This window comes from Belonocnema kinseyi, chromosome 5 (assembly GCF_010883055.1).
Source record: "Belonocnema kinseyi isolate 2016_QV_RU_SX_M_011 chromosome 5, B_treatae_v1, whole genome shotgun sequence".
NCBI classification, from domain to species: Eukaryota; Metazoa; Arthropoda; class Insecta; order Hymenoptera; family Cynipidae; genus Belonocnema; species Belonocnema kinseyi.
This window is the reverse complement of record NC_046661.1, coordinates 81270999-81290743: the sequence shown is the minus strand read 5'-3', so window position 1 is coordinate 81290743 and position 19745 is coordinate 81270999. Positions and strand designations below refer to the sequence as shown.

Genomic DNA, 19745 nt, shown 5'->3' with positions numbered 1-19745 from the left:
ACATTCAAATACCAGCATTTTAGTCGTGTTATATTTTTAAGATCTGATCTTTTATAGACGGAATAAAACAATATTTCAGATACAAGATAAAAATTTTGAAATTTACCTTTTTATTTTAATCAAAAAAATGACTTTTCTACCATAAAAAGATGACTTTTTAACCAAATACTTGAATCTTCAATAAAATAAATACATTTTTCAAAAAATAAATAAATTTTCAATCTCAAGAAATCAATTCTCAATAAATAATATAAAAGTTGACAATTCAACCAAGAAAGATGAAATTTCATTTTTTAAATTTATTTTTTAACCAAAAAGACGAATATTCAACAAATAAAAATGTTTCAGTAATGAAAGGAAAAAAATACCCTACATTGTTAAATTTTCAAGCCAAAAGGCGAATTTTCCGTATAAAAATAGAATTTTCGACGATAAAAAAATAATTTTTAACGAAATAATTAAATTTTCAGCTAAAGAGATGAATTTTCAACTAAAAATATGAATCTTCAACAAAAAATGATTTCTTAACAAAGTGGTTTAAACAAACTAGTTTAATCCTCTAACAGAGAAGATTAATTTTCAATCAAATAGTTGCATTTTCTACCCAGAAAGATGAAATATCTACTATGAAATATACATTTTTAAATCGAAAAGAATTTTTTTTTAATTTGGTCAAATTTGTATGCAAAAAAGTTTTTATTTTACTTTTTAACATTAAAATATTATGTTTAAACAAGAAGTAAATTTCCTATAAACATACTTGAATTTCTCACCCGAAAAGACAAATTTTTAACAAAACAGAAGAATTTTTAACCAAAAGGGATGACTTTTTAACAGAATTGTTGAATCTTTAAATAAGGAGTAGCATTTTTATCCTAGAAAGATGATATTTCTATTAAAACAGATGAATTTTTAAATCAAAAAGACAAATTTTAAAAAAAGTTGAATTTCTAACTAAAAAAATTTCAGTTTAGTTTCAGCACCAAAATATGAATTTTAAACAAGTCAAGTTTCAATAAAAAAAATAGTTGAATTTTTAACCTAAAAGGAGGACTTTTTATTAAAAATTTTGTATTTTTGACCAAACTATTGCATTTCTCTAAACGAATCAATTTTGTATGGAATAGTTGAATTTTGAACCAAGTAGTTGCATTTTTATTCAAGAATAAGATAACTTTTCTAGTAAAACAGGTACATCTTTGAATCAAAAAGACAAATTTTAAAGAAGTTGAATTTTTACATAAAAAAGATTTCAGTTGACTTTTGAAAACCAAAATATGGATTTTTAACACAAAAATTAAAAAAAAAGATTGAATTTTCATGCAAAAAGAAGGAGTTTTTACCATAATCTTTAAATTTTTAACGAAACAGTTGTATTTTATTTGAGGAGATGCAGTTTCTAATAAAATTGATAAATTTTTTAAATAAAAACAGAAATTTTCAAAAAATAGTTGAATTTTCATACAAAAAAGTTTCATTATATTTTTCAACATCAAAGTATGATTTTTAAATAAGAAGCAAATTTTCTAAAAAAAAATACTTGAATTTCCAACAAAATAGTTGCATTTTTAACCAAAATGGATAACTTTTTAACAAAGCTTTCGAATTTTTAACCAAGCAGTTGCATTGTTATCAAAGAAAGATGAAATTTCTGCAAAAACAGATGAATTTTTAAATCAAAAAGACAAATTTAAAATAAATTTGAATTTTTATCTAAAAAATATTTCAATTGACTTTTCAAAACCAAAATATCAACTTTAAAAACGTAAATTAAAAAAAAATGGAATTTTCAACCAATCAGTTGCATTTTTATCCAAGAAAGATGCAGTTTGTACTAAAATAGGGGAATTTTTTAAATTAAAAGACAAATTTAAAAAAAGTTGAATATTCATCCAAAAAAAATTTTTATTTGATTTTTTAACACAAAATTGTGAGTTTTAAATAAGACGTAAATAGTCTACAAAAATACTTGAATTTTCAATAAAACAGTTGAATTTTTAACTAAAAGGGATAATTTTTAACAAATGTTTCGAATTTTTAACCAAGTAATTGCATTTTTATCTAAGAAAAACTCAGTTTCTACTAAAGTATATATGAATTTTTAAATTCACAAGATTAATTTTCAAAACAGTTTTTGAATTCTCGTGCAAAAAAGAGTTATTTCACTTTTCAACACCAAAATATGAATTTTAAACGAACTAATTTTCTACGACCTATTTGAATTAAAAAGAAAAACAGTCGAATAGTTTTCCCTGACCATTAATAATTTTTATTAAAGACCAGAATCCGAAACATGTAATATTTTTGACCTAGAATCTTATATAAACGGAATAAAACAATTTAAAATTAGAATTGAAAAAATACAAATTTATTCTGCTTGACACATATTGAAAGTTATAGGAATTTCCTGACTTTTGCAATTTTTTTGTAAGTTCTTGACTTTTCACTGAATAATAAAATACACTGACTTTAAAAAAAATTGTTTTTGGCTAGATGATTGTTCCATGAATAAATTTACAAAAATTACGTACATGAATGAACGATGGAAACGATTTATCAAATTAACGGAAATTTGTTATTTAACAACAAACTTACTACTTTTCGTTGCTAAACTTTTCCATGATACCATTTCTTCTAGGACTTTGAAATTCATTAAAAAAGGTCATAAATCAATGTAAAAACTAATTACAAATAATTTACTAGTGAGTCAGACAAACAACAATTTTTTAATAATGTAAGAAACAAATTAATTAACAAAAGTAATTTTTTCGTGATTTGCAATGATTAGCTAATTTGGACTTATAGTTTTCGTATCAAGTATCTCAAATAATGATGTGTGCTCACAATAAGTTAAGAATTGCTAATGATTCCGAATTATTTAAACAATTTTTATAAACAAATGCGTATTTAGACAATTTTTTGATGAGAAGGCTTGATTTTTTGCGGGGGAATCAACTTAAAATATTTTTCCTAAGACTTCTTGCCGTCATATTTTTCATAGTGACCAAAAAATGTTAATTATGTAAACAATTTTGATAAACAAATGCACATTTTGACCATTTTATGATGAAAAGGCTTGATTTTTTTGCGGAATCAACTTAAAGTATTCTGCATAAGGTACGTTCCTATCATGTTTTTCATGGTGACCAAAAAATGTTAATTATGTAAACAATTTTTATAAACAAATGCACATTTTGCGCATTTTTTGATGAAAATGCTTGATCTTTTTTGCAGAATCAACTTAAAATATTTAGTCTAAGACTCCTTGCTATCATGTTTTTCATAGTGACCAAAAAATATTAATTATGTAAACAATTTTTATAAACAAATGCACATTTTGACCATTTCATGATAAAAAGGCTTGATTTTTTTACGGTATCAACCTAAAATGTTTCTCCTAAGACTTCTTGCTATCATCTTTTTTATAGTGTTTAAAAAATGTTAATTATTTAAACAATTTCTATGAACAAATGCGCGTTTTGACCATTTTTTTTCATTAATAGGTTTTAATTTTTTGCCAAATTAATTCGAAACCTGTTGAAAGAAACCTATGCTCTCATTGTTTTAATAGTGACAGAAAATGATAATTATTTAAACGATTTACATAAACAAATACACATTTTGACCATTTTTTCATGAATAGGTTTATTTTTTTGATCGGAATCAATGCGAAATATTTTGAAAAAGAAACCTTGCTGTCATATTTTTTTATAGTGAGCTGATATATGACAGCAAGGATTTTTTTACCGTAGATGGACAAAAATGCTTATTTGTTTATGAAAATCGTTTAAATAATTATCATTTTCTGTCACTATTAAAAATGAGATAGCATAGATTCTTTTACAAGATGTTTCGAATTAATTCCGCAAAAATCAAGCTTATTAATAAAAAAAATTGTCACCATGCACATTTGTTTATAGAAATTGTTTAAATAATTCACATATTGTGATCACTATAAAAAATATGATAGCAAGGACTCTTAGAAAAAACATGTTAAATTGATTCCGTGAAATATCAAGCCTTTTCATGAAAAATTGGTCAAAATGTGCATTTGTTTATAAAAAATGTTTAAATAATCAGCATTTTTTGGCCATCATGAAAAAAATGATGGCAAAAAGTTTTAGGTAAAACATTTTAAATTGGTTCAGAAAAAATCAAGCCTTTTCATCATAAAATGGTCAAAATGTCCATTTGGTTATAAAAATTATTTGAATAATTGGCAATTATTAGCTATTCTTAACTTATTTTAAGTGCACATTATTATCTGAGATACTTTATACAAAAGCTATGGGTCAAAATTAGCTAATAATTGCAAATCATGAAAAATATCAAATATAAAATATTCAAATTTTTTTATTTCTTTCGACCAAAAAACTATTTTTTTTGGTAGAAAAAGAGCAAAACCTTTCTTATGGAAAAAAAGTCTAAAAACTTTTTGAGTTATTTTAAAACCCCCAAGAGAATTGGTCCCGAACAATTGGTTTCTAGTTATTCACTTGCCCGACTAACGATTTATGAAATAAAATAGCTTAAAAATTAAAAGTCTACAAAATGAAGGTTTATGAGAAATGTAAGTTAATTTAAATAATATATCCAATAATAATAAAAATTAATGGAACATAGTTGCCAAGCACTTATATATACAAAGCAAGATGTATAGATTTTTGACTATTTAGAAAAAAGAAGCTTTATAAAATATTTCAATGTTTCAAGAGAATGAAAAAAATTCTTAAAACTTATTGGAAAATTTAAACTGATTGTGTATTTTTAAAAATAAATATTATGAAAAAATTGACAATTATTTGAAGACACTTTAAAATTAATTCATAAGATTTCGTAAAAGAATGTGGGCGATTTGAAATCAAAAGTTTTAATTAGCAAGCTTGCAAGGTTTTATAAAAAGTTCGTGTAAGTTTTAGACAGATTTTAATACAAATTTAAAGGTTTAAAAAAGATTCAAAATTAATTTTAAATTTAAAAAAGATTTATAAGTTAAAAAAATGTACATTTTTGAATAATTTGAAATAAACGTTTTTAAGCTTTTTAAGCTTTTTAAAAGATTTCACGATGATAAAAAATTGTCTATAATATAAACTTAATATATATTATAATTTATAATTTAAACTGATTTTTTATTTTGAAACATTAATTTTGAGAGAAAATATTTCAAAGGACTTTAAAATATCTTAAAAGATTTATAAAATTGTCAAAACAGGCTCGAAAAGGTTTTAAGATAATTAAAAAATTTTTTTTTAGAATTAAAAAAAAGAATTTTGGAAAAATTCGAATAATTTAAAAATTTCAGAAAAATGTTGAAGCTTTTTTAAAAGTTGCAGAGGTTTAAAGAAATAAAAATTTTTTTTTTGAGATTCTTGGGGAAATTGTTTATGACTTTATTTTGATAAATTAATTTTTGAATAAAATTTCAAGAGTTCAGAACATTTCAAAAGATTTCTAGAATTTTCGAAAAAAAACCTGTAAGATTTAATGGCGATTTTTTAATTATGAAAGATTTTTTAAAATTTCAGGAATAATATGACTCAGTTTTAAAGATATTTTACAAATTTTTAAAAGTCCTAAATATCTCTTAAACTGTAAGATAAAAAAATACTTTTTCAACATATCTGAAATCTGTATATCTGGAATATTTTTTAGTTAAAAATTGAACTATTTGGTTGAAAATTCGTAGTTTTGTTTTGAAAATTATCTGTTATGGACAAGAGTTCCTTCATTTCGTTAAAAAATTCGTTTTCTTTAGTAGAAAATTGATCTTCTTAGTGGAGAATTAATCTATTTCAATGTACAGAATTCCTGAAAATGAAACCAAGGTTTCGGTTTTATTTAGTATTTTAACAAAATAGAATCAAAAACTAAAATAAAAAATTTTGTAATTACAATTTTTTTTATAAATGATTAACTTCTAATTTTAAATTCTTTATTTATACATTTGGGGCTTTCTTGGTTTAATTTTTTTAATTTCATTTTTTTCATCTATTATGTTAAAAATTTATCTTTTTGGGACGATTTCATTTGTTTTTATTTAAAATTAATTTTTTTGTTTTTTGGAATATCATTTATGTTATCTAAATTAATATAAATCTTATATAAAAAACTTAATATTTTTAATTGCAGAATTTTAAGAAAATTGTAAGAATGTTTTAAAAAATCCATTGATTATTATAACAAGCTTTATAAGAGAAACCTAAGCCTTAATTATAACAAAATATTTTAGGTCAAACGTGCTCAAAATGATCAATTTTGAACAAAAAAATTAATTTTTAATAAAAAAGGGAATTTTTATGAAAATAGTTAAATTTTTAAGCAAAGAAGTTAATGTTTAAATAGACTCATAAGTCATCAACCAAGAAAAATGAAATTTTAACCCAACTATTGAAATTTCAACCCACAAAGTAAATTTACTACAAAAAAGTCAAATATTCATCAAAATATATGAATTTTCAACAAAGATTTTTTTATTTAAAAATTCATCTGTTTTACGATAAATTTCATCTTTATTTAATAAAAATGGAACTATTTGGTTAAAAATGCAACAATTTTATTTTGAAATTTTTATTCTTATTATTTGGATATTGAAAAGTCAAACCAAAATATTTTGTAGATGAATATTCAAATTTCATTCCTTTTGATTTAAAAAGTCATCTGTTTCAGTAGAAATTTTATATTTTTTAGATAATAATGCAACTTTTTGATTGCGAATTATTTTTTTTTGCTAGATGATTAAACTATTCTGTTTAAAATTGTTATTAAATCATTTTTGTTAGAAATCAATTTTTTTTGAAGATTCATGTTTTTAGTAGAAAATTCATCTCTTTGGTTGAAAGTTTGACTATTTTCTTGAAAGGTGATAATTTTGAATTGAAAATTCAACTGCGTGAATTAAAGTTGAACTTCTTTTTAATTTTTTTTAGAAATTAGACTATTTTGTTGAAAATACATTTTTTTCTAAAAATTAATTTTTATTTAAATTGAGAATTTAATATTTTTACAGAAAATCTATACTTTAGCTTAAAGGCTTAATAATTCAGGTAAATTTTTTTTCCTTCACGATTGCAAAATATTTATTTGTTGAAAATTCTTCATTTTGCTTTCAGAATACATTTTTTAAAAGAAATTTAATCTTTTTAGTTAAAATATCAACTTTTATATTTTTTTGGACTTTTTCTTGTAAAAATTTCAAAACGAATTACTTTCTGTATATTAATAATCCAAAAAATTTGATATAACATTATAATTTCACAAAGTTTTATATAAATCGAACGACTAGTTATCATGCTATTTCTAACGTATACTGACCCATCTGAAAAAAAATATTTCAAGTTCAAAATGCATGAAAATGTGGTAGAAATTAATAGATATTTTTGTACTTATTTTTATAGAAATTCATTTCAGTTTTCTTTGAAATGAATTGGTAACAATTTCAAGAAATTTTCATAGAAGTTCATTTATGTTTTCGTAAGAATTCATATAAATTATAACTGCAGACAAATTATTCCAAATCCAAAATCAGTAAAAAATAGAAAAATAAAATAAAACTTTAAAAGGACATTTTTAAAGTTTTCATAGAAATTTAAACAACATTTCTGCTATGTCATCTGATTATTTTTAACAAAAATGTTCTTTTACAGTCTCTTCCACGGAAGTGAGCGTAGTTCTGGGACACACTGCATCTTTGCCTTGTGACATTGAACCGTCCACGCGAGAAGATCGCGTTTACATGGTGCTATGGTTTCGCGAGGACGCAGTCAAGCCGATTTACAGGTAAATCGTTTATCGGTTTTCCATTAAACTCGTAAACCCAACATTGTATCGTTTTTCAATTACTTGTCCTAGACCTGATCCTATTCCTTCACAAAAAATAAATGCCAACATCAAATTAAAAAAAAAAAATAGACTACAAAACTTCCTATAGCATTTTTAAAGGTTTTTTATCCCCCGGCAAAACCTTTTATTCTCATGAGAATAAATAAATTAATAGAGGGGAAGTGCTGGGAAGGGGAAGGGAAATTGAGCGCCCCGTTACCAGAATGAATCAAAACTCGGTAAAGTTGAGGGGAGTTTGGTCTCTGGCAACTAAAAATCGAAATTTGAAATTTTTGATTTTTGATTTATGCATACTTATAGGAAATTAGATGATTCTTTTTTCCCTTTTAGGAAAAAGTTTAATCTGTTATAGATTTCGAGATAACCATGACAATGACTTTTTTTTCTGAAGTCGATTTGTAATTAAATTTTGGTCTCTCGCCCGTCGTCACATCTAAATTTTTAGAATTTTTTCTGAAATTGGGAGACGATAATCTCCAAAGTATTTTCAAATTATGATATTAGTGAAAAGTTTACATGATAATTTATAACAAAATCAAAAATTATTTTTTAGACCACTGCAAATTCAATGCCTCATATTTTTCGAACGCTTCGTTTATCGAGCAAACTTTGAGCAATTGAAAACTTCCTATGGAGAGGTTATTCAGAAAACTATAAAAAAGTTTAACAAGGCAACCTTTTTTCAAAAAAACTGAATAGGTAAAAAACTGCGAATGCAAAACTTGGAGCGCGCGAAATAAACTCTTGTAGGCGACAGGCACACTGGCGGACTCAAATGTAGGTACTGCGAGTTGTTCCGTCTCTCTAATAGACTTGGATTGTTACGAGTCGCGCGCTCCAAGTTTGACATTCGCAATTATTTACCTATTCTTTTTTTTTGTAAAAAAGATTTTCACGAAAAACTTCTTTATAGTTTTCTGAACAACTACTTCAAAGGAAGTTTATATTTGCTTAAACTTTGCTCGATAAACGAAGTGATCAAAGGTTATAAGGAATTGAATTCGCAATGGCCAAAAAAACAATTTTTCAGTTTGTTATAAAAAATTATATGAAATTTTTGCTCTTATCAACATTCTAAGGATGCTTTGAAAAGTATTGTAACCAAATATCATAAAAAAATTCCAAAAACTGTAAGTGTGACGACAAGTGAGATACCAAAAATTAATTGCAAATCGAATTCAGAAAAAATCACCATTATTATGGTTATCTCGAAAACTATAAAAGATACAAGTTATTCCCTTAAAGAAAAAAGATGCGCCATCTAATTTCCTATAAGAATACATGCGTCAAAAATCAAATCTTCAAATTTGATCATTTATGGAATAGGGTGCAGGTAGTAGGGGAGGGGATGAGGAGAAGTCGAATGGAGCGTCAATGTGCAAGAGGGAGTAGGGGTGGGAAGATTGCGTAAGAAAAAGGAAGGGGTGATGGAAAATAGTAAGGGATTATGGAGGAAGTAGGGGGGGACTTATGCAGGCTAGTGCGGGCGAGGAATTAGGAAAAGCGCAGGTATAGGAGTGGGGGGAGAAGGAAAATTAGAAATGATAGTAGGGAGAGTGAAGGAAAGAAGAAGAAATAATTAGAGTGCAAATATTGGAGGGGAATTTGTAAAGGGACAGTATGGATATGGATGGTGGTTAAGTAAAACGAGGAATCAGGAAGGGGAAGTATGTTAAGTGAGAGGAGGGGATGAGAATTCGGTGAAGTGATAGTTATGGTGGGGTGGGAGAGTAGACGAGGGAAGGCGAACAAGTGATGGGTGTGTAAATATGGAAGAATAAGTAGGGATGGGAAGGATGTGTAAGGGATCATCCTTAAATGACGTTATCAATTTTGAGCAATTTTTGATCCCCACCCCCATCGTTAACAACCGCTGATTTGGTTATGACCCCCTTTCTTCCGAAGTAACGAAGTCCTTAGGTAAAAGCAATTTTACGTTTATAAACATTTTTTGTGTGTTTATAGCGAGTCAAGTCGCCAATAGTTGATTGTTTTACTGAATCATTGAACTTTAAAATAAAATTACAAATAATAAATAAATAATAAAAACCGATGTAATTATCAAATTAGAAATATAAAATTTTGAAAAAAGTTAATTTTATGCCAAAAAATACGAATATCCAACAAAATATAAGAACTCTCAACCCAAAATTTAAATTGTCAATTAAACTAGCTTAATTTTCCAAAAAAAAGCAGAAACGAATTTAAAAAAATAGTTCTATTTTAACAAAAAGTTGCATTTGTACTTAAAAAGGAACATTTTTCACAACAAATGGAATAGGTAATTTTCAATTACTAAAACAATTTTGCAGACAAAAAGAATGAATTTTCAACAAAACAGTTCAATTTATAAAAACAAAGATTTGAATTTTGGATTAAAATTTTTAATCTGCCACAAAAAAATGCATTTTTAAGAAAGTAGATCAACCTTAAAACCTAATTGCTAAATTTCTAAGCAAAAAGATTAATTTTTTACAGAAAAAAAATGTAATTTTCCACAAAAAAGTTGAATGTTCAACTTGGAATGGAACGGTCCAGGCAATTTTCAATGACCAAAGTAATTTTTCAACCAAAAAAAAACAAACTAATTTTGAACAAACCAGTTTAATTTTCACACAAAGAGATGCATTTTTAACTAAAATTTTGAATCATCAACCAAAAATGCATTTTTAAGTATGTAGTTCCAGTTTAAAACCTAGTTGTTAAATTTTTAACCGAAGATTCATAATCTACTGAAAAAATAATGTTTAACCAAATTCAAGAATTCTCAACCAAAAGTTGAATTTTCAATTAAAAGCTTGCATTTTTAAACAAAAATATTAATTTATTACCAAAAAAGAAGAATTTTTTATTTAATTCAAGAAATCTGAAACAAAAAGTTGAATTTTTAACTAAAAAACATTAATTTTTAAACAAAAAGATTAATTTACTACGAAAAAGGCGAATTTTTAATAAAATGCAAGAAGTTTCAACTAAAAAGTTAAATTTTCCAGAAAAAAGTTTGTTTTTAATTTTTAAGAAAGTAGTTCAACTTTAAAACCAAGTTGTTAAATTTTCAACTAAAAAGATCAATTTTTAAAGAAAAAGATAATTTTTCTACCTAAAAGTTGAATTTTAAACTAAAAAAGATGAATTTTTGAACAAAAATATTAATTTAGTAACAAATAGATGAATTTTAAATAAAATTCAAGAATTCTGAACCTAAAAGTTGAATTTTCAACTAAAACTCTTAATTTTTAAAGAAAGAGATTAATTTTCTAACTAAAAGTTGACTTTTCAACTAAAAATGAAGAATTTTTGAACAAAAATATTAATTTATTACCAGATGAGACGAATTTTTAATAAAATTCAAGAATTCTCAACCAAAAAGATAAATTTTTAAACAAAAAGATTAATTTTTTACCAAAAACATTCATCATCGGAAAATGTACTAAAAACGTTGCCATATGTACTTTTTTACAAAATAAAATTCTATAAATTGGAAAAGATTAATCGACGTGTAACGTCACTTTGACTGCCCCTGAGTCAGAGGAGGGATGATGGAAAATAGTGAGCGAGTAGGGGAGGGCCTATGCCGGCTAATTCGAGCGGAGAAGTAGGGAAAGAGCAGGCATGAGAGTGTGGAAGAGAAGAAAAAGTATGAAAATAATAGTAGCAAGAGTTGAAGAAAGGAGAAGTGATGGGAATGTAAATGTTATAGGAGAATTTAAGAAAGGGAAGCATAGATAGGGATAGTAGTTAAATAAAAGGTGAAATAATATGAAATAGTATGACAGGTGAGAAATGGGATCAGAATTAGGTGAAGTGATAATTATGGAGAAGAGGAGAAGTAGGCGAGAATTGATTGGTGCATAAATATAAAAGAGGAAGTAGGGCTGGGATGGATGGGTAAATAAGAAGCGGGGTAATGGAAAATATGGAAAATTAGGAAAGTATCTATGAAGGTTTGTACGTACGGAAAAGCAAGGGAAGTGCAGGGAGAGAATTGAGGAAAGGAGGAAAGTAGGGGGAATGATAGCAGGGTGAGTTGAGAAGAGGGAGAGAAAGTAATGAAAGCATAAATATTGGAGGGGAATTTGAAAGGAGAAACATAGATAGGGATAGTGGTTAAGTAAGAGGAGGAATGAGGCGGCGGAAGAATGACAAGTGAAGAGAGGGGATGAAAATTAGGTGAAGCGATACTTACGAAGTAAAGGGGAAATAGGCGAGGGAAGACGAATAAGTGATAGGAGCGTCAATATGGAAGAAGAAATAGGGGTGGGAAGGATGAGTGGAATGAATGGGTAGGAAAGAGGAAGTGGTGGTGAGAAACATTCGATTTTTTCAAATACATTCCAGTTTTCAAATAATTTAATTTTAAAGAGAATATTCGAAATTTAAACAAAATAGCTCGATTTGTAACAAATAGTGTAATTTTCAATCAGAGTTGGATTGTCAAAAAATACTTAAATTTTTAACCCTATGTTTAAATTTTTAACCTAAAAATACAAACTCTTAATTCAAAAAAGTAAAGCATTGTTATTTTATCAAGAAAATTAAATGTCTGCATAACAAGATGAATTTTAAAACCAAAATGACAATTTTTCAATCAAAAAGATCCATTGTTAAGAAAAAATGTAGAACCAGAAAAGACAAATTGTCACCTAGATAAGCTTTTAACCAAAAAAATGTTAATAAAGTAGTTCGACTTTTACCCAACTATTTGAATTTTCACCTAAAAGAGATCAATTGTTAACCAAATTGTCAGTCTTCTAACAAAATAGACCGATTTTCATTTTAAATAATTAATATTTAGTTAGTTAGCAACAACAAAAAAACTAATTTTAACTAAAATTATGAAACATCAACAAAAAAATTACTTCTTTAACAAAGTGGTTGAACCTTCAACCAAGCAGTTTAATTCCCCACAAAAAATAAGGATTTAAAGAAAAAAAGTAATAGTAAATATTTCGAAAAAAATTTTTTAATTTTAAATAAAAAACATGGAAATTTTCTGCAAAAACATTAAAATTTTTAAACAAAAAAAAAAAGGAATATTGAACAAAACAGTGAATTTTTTTATTCAAATGTATGAATTTTAAACTAGAGGTGTTTAGTTTTCAAAAACAAGTTTTCAAAAAAATAGTTCAATTTTCAGTTAAAATCATTGAGTCTCAACTAATCGAAAACGAATTTTTGATTAAAATAATGAGTCCTCCACAAATTGTTTTTTTTTACAAAGTGATTCAAACTTCAACCAAAAAGTTAAATTTCTCACCAGAAAATAAGGATTTTTTAACGAATAATATAATAGTCAAAATTTCGACAAAAAACAACTGAATTATAAATAAAAAATCATCAACAAAGAAGATTAATTTTCAACCAAACATTTGTATTTTTATCATTAAACAAAAAATATGAATGTTGTAATGAAACGGATGTATTTCCAAACTAAAAAGGCAAAATTTTCAAGGAAAAGCTAATTATCTACAAAAATAGTTGAATTTTCAACGCAAAAAAGGAATTCGCAACAAAACAGTTAAATTTTTACCCAAAAAGGATGACTTTGTAACAAACTTGTTAAATTTTCAACCAAATAGTATATTTTTTTACCTAAAACTATAATTATCAGGAGGAAGCGCCTGCAAAAAAAAGAAATATAAACCTCGTAACGTTCTCAAGATATAATCTTATATAAACGGAATAAAACAATTTGAAAGAAAAAGAAAAAATTCAAATTGATTATCCTCAGCAGCAATTCAAAATATTTATTTTCTTAAAAATTCCTCACATTTCCACCTATGAGAGTTAAAAAAAATAGTAAAAAATAGATACAAATATTTATAAAAAAGAAAATTCTCTCGGAAAATCTTGAACGGGACGACTGTAGTGCTACCAAACAGTGGAGAGAATTACTCGCACGCTTTTCTTGTCGACGTAAAGAGCTTTTATGAGTTATGAATGGCTCGTCTTCAGGCTTTTTTCTTCTGGTGAAATTGCTTTTTCCTTTTGATAGGCTTCCTGCGTAAAAGTGCGACTTACGTGGCCTCGAGGAAAAAAAAATTCTTCTCATTACGTTCACTCCCTCTCGTTCAGCACACCCTCTTTTCTCCCACTACGCTCCCCCCCCTCCCCCCGCCACCCACACATTTTTTCCCTAGCTCACTTTGATTTTCCCTGTATGTACAGAGGCGTGCATCCACACACAATAAAGGCGCTTAAAGCCCCTACCAGTTGAATGTCTCCCTTCTTTGATATTCAGAGCAAATGTAATCGTGTTCTGTAGACTAAACTCGTCCTCGTCAAGTCGACTCGACCGACACGACGTGAGATATATTGCATTCCTTGGAAAAATCAGTCAGTCGATTCGTAAATCGTGGATTCTTATAGAGATGTTATGCCCGGACGAAAAGGTCTTATGATTACAGCGCGTCTTTTTCGCTTCTGCCTTTCAGATTATTCTTCAAAGATTTTTTTTTGACAGAGAAAAAAATCCCATTTGATAAATTACACAAACAGATGAATCTTTCAAAAGGTTTAAGGTCATGTGAGCGTAACCGCAATGATTGCCCAGTGGGCACAAAGTTTGGCGACGTATTTACGACATAGTTACGACATCTTTACGACAACTTTACGACATCCCATGTCCATGTCGTTAAGGTGTCTTTACGACATCGTAAACACGTCGTATGATCTGATGATGTCTACGATATCGTAAAAACACCAAAACGGCACGTACATAGGATGTCGTAAAAATGTCGTAAATATCTCGTAAGGATGTCGTAAAAATCTCGTAAGGATGTCGTAAAGATGTCGCCAAATTTTGTGCCCACTGGGGTTTTTACATTTCTTTCAAATCCAATTTATGTTCATTAGAAACGCGATATCCAGTTGAAAATTTGGGAAATTAAATAAACCACAATGAGGAACGTTTTCTTGCCTTACACTCTAAGAAAAAAATTAATGTTCCCGCAAAAAAATAATTTTGTTGAACAGTTATGGTTGTTCTTAACAAAATTTGGTTGCGACTACCAAATAATTTGTTGGAGTTACAAAATATTTTATTTGGCTCAAACAAACAAGTTTTTAAGCACTTTTTGTTGAGTGAACCAAAGAATTTTGTTGATCGTACCAAACACGTAGCCGCGCATGCGCTCTCTTTCGACTCATGACGAGCAGCTCACCACATTTTTAATATGGTTGATTCGAGCGAAAATTACCTCTCTGGATTTTGTTCGTTAATATTATTTGTATTTCTATCAAAGAAAATAAAGTAGATGTATTTCAAGGTAAATGATTTGTACATTTTATTATTCGTTGTATTTAATCTTTCAAATCCTAAAAAAGTAATGGGAAGTAATTAAGAAAGTGTTTGAAGTATCTTAAAGTATTTAAGTGAAATTTCTTAACTAATTACTCTCTCATCTAATCACCGAGTATTCCGTGACAAAATAATTGTTGCTTGGAAAAATGGCATTGCTCCAACAAAAATATTTTGTTCAGTCTACCAAAGTTTAGTTCGCTCGACAAAAAATAATTTTGTTGTGATCACAAATATTTAGTTCCTTCAACAAACCTATTTTGTAAAATCTACAATATTTTTGATTTTTCAATCTAAAAAAAACTTTGTTCTGCCTACCAAACTTTTTGGCTAGTTCAAAAAAACACTCCAACAAAATAATTTGGTTAGCTTCACAAAACGGTTTTGTTGCATCTATAGCGTCTATGCATCTATTCAAGATATTTCAAAATATTTTTAAGATTTTAAATATTTGAGGACGTTTTAAAAGATGTCAAGGAATTTTTAATTTCTTTTTATAATTTGAAGGAATTTCTAAGAATTATAAAAATTTTTAGAAGGGTTATTTTTAAAAATTCCAGTGTACTTTAGAAATCTTTAAAAAAAAGTTCTAGGTATTTCAAAAGATTTTAAAGGATTTTAAAAATTTGAGAGAATTTTAAAAGATTCCAAGGAATTTTGAATTGAGTACACAAATTTAATATGAGATTTTAAAGGATTTGAAATACTTCAGGGCATTTTTAAAATTTGAAGAAATTTTCAAGAGGTTTAAAAAATTTCCAGAGATTTCAAAAGATTTTTAAGGATTTTAAATATTTGATGATATTTTAAAAGATGCCAAGGAATATTCAATTGATTACAATAATTTAATATGAGATTTTAAGGGATTTGATATATTTTAGGATATTTTAATAGATTTCAAGGAATTTTCAATTGATTTTAATAATTTATTATTAGATTTAAAGGGATTTGAAATATTTCAGGGTATTTTTAAAATTTTAAGATATTTTCAAGAGCTTTAAAAAATTCCAAGAGATTTCAAAAGATTTTGAAGGAATTTAAATATTTGAGGATGTTTTAAAAGATGCCAAGGAACTTTCAATTCATTTTTATAACTTAAATGAATTTCAAAGAATTAAAAAATTTTAAGGAGGGTTATTTTAAAACGTTCCAAAGTACTTTAGAAATCTTAAAAAAAAAGTTTCAGGTATTTCCAAAGATTTTGAAGGATTTGAAAAATTTGAGAGATTTAAAAAAGATTACAAGGAATTTTCAATTCATTACAATATTTTAATATGAGATTTTAAAGGATTTCGTATATTTTAGAATGTTTTAATAGATTTCAACGAATTTTTAAAATTTTAAGACATTTTCTAGAGCTTTAAAAAATTGTAAGAGATTTCAAAAGATTTTTAAGGATTTTAAATATATATCAATTGATTTCAATAATTTAGGATGAGATTTTAAAGGGTTTGAAATATTCTGAGCTATTTTTAAAATCACAAGAAATTTTCAAGAGCTTTTCAAAATTTCAAGATATTTTAAAACATTCCAAGAAATTTTCAATTAATTTCAATAATTTAAAGCTATTTCAAAGAATTTTAACGATTTTTGTCATATTCTGTGGTTGAAAGTGGAACTACTTAATTAGAAATTTAGTTTTGCTTTTGGTTGATGATTCATCAATTTAGTTGGAAAAATTTGTTTTCTGTAAATTAAGCTATTTTGTAGAAAATTCTTTTTGTTTTTGGTTCAAAATCAATTTTTTAAAGCTACAAATCTAACTATTCTATGTTTCATTGAAAAGTGAGCTCTTTTAGTTGAAAGTTTTTGTATTTTATTGAATTCTCTTCTTTCTTGGTGGAAAATTAATGTTTTTTGTCGAAAATTTAGATATCTTTTCTGCAAAATTCATGCATTTTATTAAAAATGCCTTTTTTAGTATACAAATCAGCTTTTTTATGAAAAATTTAACTTATTGTTTAAAAATGTAACTATCTTGTTGAAAACAATTAAATTTTTTTTTATTGATGTATTTTATTAAAAATTCATTTTTTTGCTGAAAACTAATTGCTTTAGTTGAAAGTTTAACTATTTCTATTAAAAGTTAGTTAACTAGTAATTAATACTAATATAATATTTTGTAGTTATAATATTAACATTAATAATATATATGGAAGTTTTAATTTGTAAACATTGTAGATGATTAAATATATTAAGGTCAATTACATTTCTAAGATACGTTCTTGGAACGTTCCACGCACGTTCCCGAGACGTGTAAAACGTCCTTCCTTGGCAACATCCCCGGAACGTCCCACTGGCGCGTAGAAGAAACTTAACTTTTTTTTTTTTTTTTTTTTTACCAACAAATATCTCATACGATGTAAGAGATATGTAAAAATGGATGTCATTTTTTTATTTTTTAGTGTTACATATGCTGTACTATAATATCATATCCATGTTATCAACCAAAATAGATTTTTACCTATCTCTTACGTTTTAAGTGCTATTTACTGATGACAATAATAAAAATAGCGGTAAGTCTTCTTTGGAACGTTCCAAAGGGGTGGACATTTAAAACGTCCTGGGAACGTGTCTGGAACATTCCTCTCATTATGGTATTTAGATTATTTCTTCCATATTTAATTAACTGTCAAGTTTAAGGTTTTATTACATATTTTAAAGCTTTTTCAAATGTTGACACTCTAAAAATAAACAATAATATATTAATAGTTATTCACTGAAAAAATGCTGGTACTAACTGAATTGTCACTGCAGCTAATGGTCTTGCTGTATCCACTAATAAAATAGCTGTATCAACTAATAAAATAGCAGTACGGTATCTTACTAACTAAATGGATGGCTCAACTAACCATTTTTTTGGTGTTGCTCTTTTTATTGTAGGTACTTGTCGCATTTTTTCTTTTATAAATATAGTATGTATATAATTTTGTTTAAGAATTAAAATTATAAAATATTGTACTTGAAAAATTTCATTTTTTATTCTAGATTTAATTTATTTGCAAAACGTATGAGCATATCAACAAAAAACATGAATTCTCAAGCAGATAGTTGAATTTTCAACTTAGAAAAATCAATTTTCAACCAAATAGTTGAATTTTAAACCGATAAAGATCAGTTTTCAACCAAAAATAGAATAATTAAATTTTCAATTAACATAATGAATTTATCAAAAAAAGAAATTTGAAACTTTCATTTTTCAAACAAAGCATATCATGAAAGTTTTTTGAATTAAATATTAGTTTACGAAGTATGTTAACTCTTTATATAAAATTGAATGAAATGCTCACAAAATAGGAAAAATATTATCATTTCGCGACTCGTCAGAGAAAACAAAAGTTTTAATGAAATAAAAATTGTTTAAGCAATTAAAAAGTATTTTTAAAAATAACATAAAGTTTTATTATTAATTAATTGATAATGACTTAGCTATGGAAAATAATAATGAGACTTCTTTTAGTCGTAATTAATCCAACAAACGTACTTTCCTTTTGCGTCCTTATTTTATGAAGCTTTTGCGATTTTTGTTTCGAAAATTCCAAAACTTGATACTCTGATACAGATTTAGAGAGTACGGTACCTGAAGTTCCGAAAGTTCAAATAAACAAAATATTTGTCCTCATTTTTATTTTACTGCAATTTGAAATATGCATTATAATTCTGTTTCAATAATAAATTATTTCCAATATAAATTAACAAACATTCTAGCGCTTTTTTCTAGTTTACATAGTTATCAGTAAAAAAATTTCATTCATTTGAACGTTCAGAACTGTGGTTTTCTATTACAATTAAATAACAAACTCTTAAATGTGATATTTTTTTAACCAAATAGATTTTTTGAGAAAGCTAAAATAATGTAATATTTGGATAGTCACTCTAAAGACCATTAAAGAATATTTTGTATTTTTGGCAACGCATAAATTAATCGCAAATTAGTTTTCGAAGTGTTATCATAAATCCATGTTGAAATTAAATTCAGAGAATCGAGAACAAGTAAATAAGTATTATCAGTTTGTTTTTAAATTTATATAATTTTCATAATACTCTTGAGAAAATTAAGAAAAAAAAGATTTTTGAATATTTGACGAGTCTTTTTAAAAGATGTTTAGGACTTTTAGAAGTTGGGAAGGAATCTAGAAATATTTGATAAATTTTCGAAAATGTTGCCCAGTTATCAAATATTTATAGTCTATTTAAAACGTCTTAAATTCTTGAAAAAAATTTTAACTGACATTTTTTTATTCTTCAGAAGACTTTCGAAATTATTTTAAAAACTCCTGAGGTTGCGTTTTGAAATCTTTAAAAATCTAAGTTGTGAAAAAAATCTTTTAAAGTTTAAAAATCAATTAGAATATAAGGAAAATTCTTTTTTTTCATCTTGTCAGAACTTGTAAGCCTTCTAATCTCTAAAAATCATTATCATTTTTCCTGTCTATTTTATTTGTTCTATAAAATTAAAAAAATTGCATTAAAATCTTAAATTCAAATAAAATATTTTTTAGACTTATGTAGTATGGCAACTTAAAAAAAACAATCATTTAAAAACTCACTATGAATCTTAAGAACTTTTTTTTTATTCTCTTGACACCCTGAGAAAATTTTT

At 26.1% G+C, this 19745-nt stretch overlaps 1 protein-coding gene across 1 annotated transcript in view; it reads left to right on the top strand.

Annotated features, from left to right (window-relative positions):
* LOC117173740 (B-cell receptor CD22-like) overlaps positions 1-19745 on the top strand; it is a 114000-nt gene that overhangs the window by 26785 nt on the left and 67470 nt on the right. Inside the window, exon 3 of the mRNA XM_033362381.1 lies at positions 7647-7779. Coding sequence (XP_033218272.1) covers positions 7647-7779 — 133 coding nt within the window. The remainder of the gene's footprint in view (positions 1-7646; positions 7780-19745) is intronic.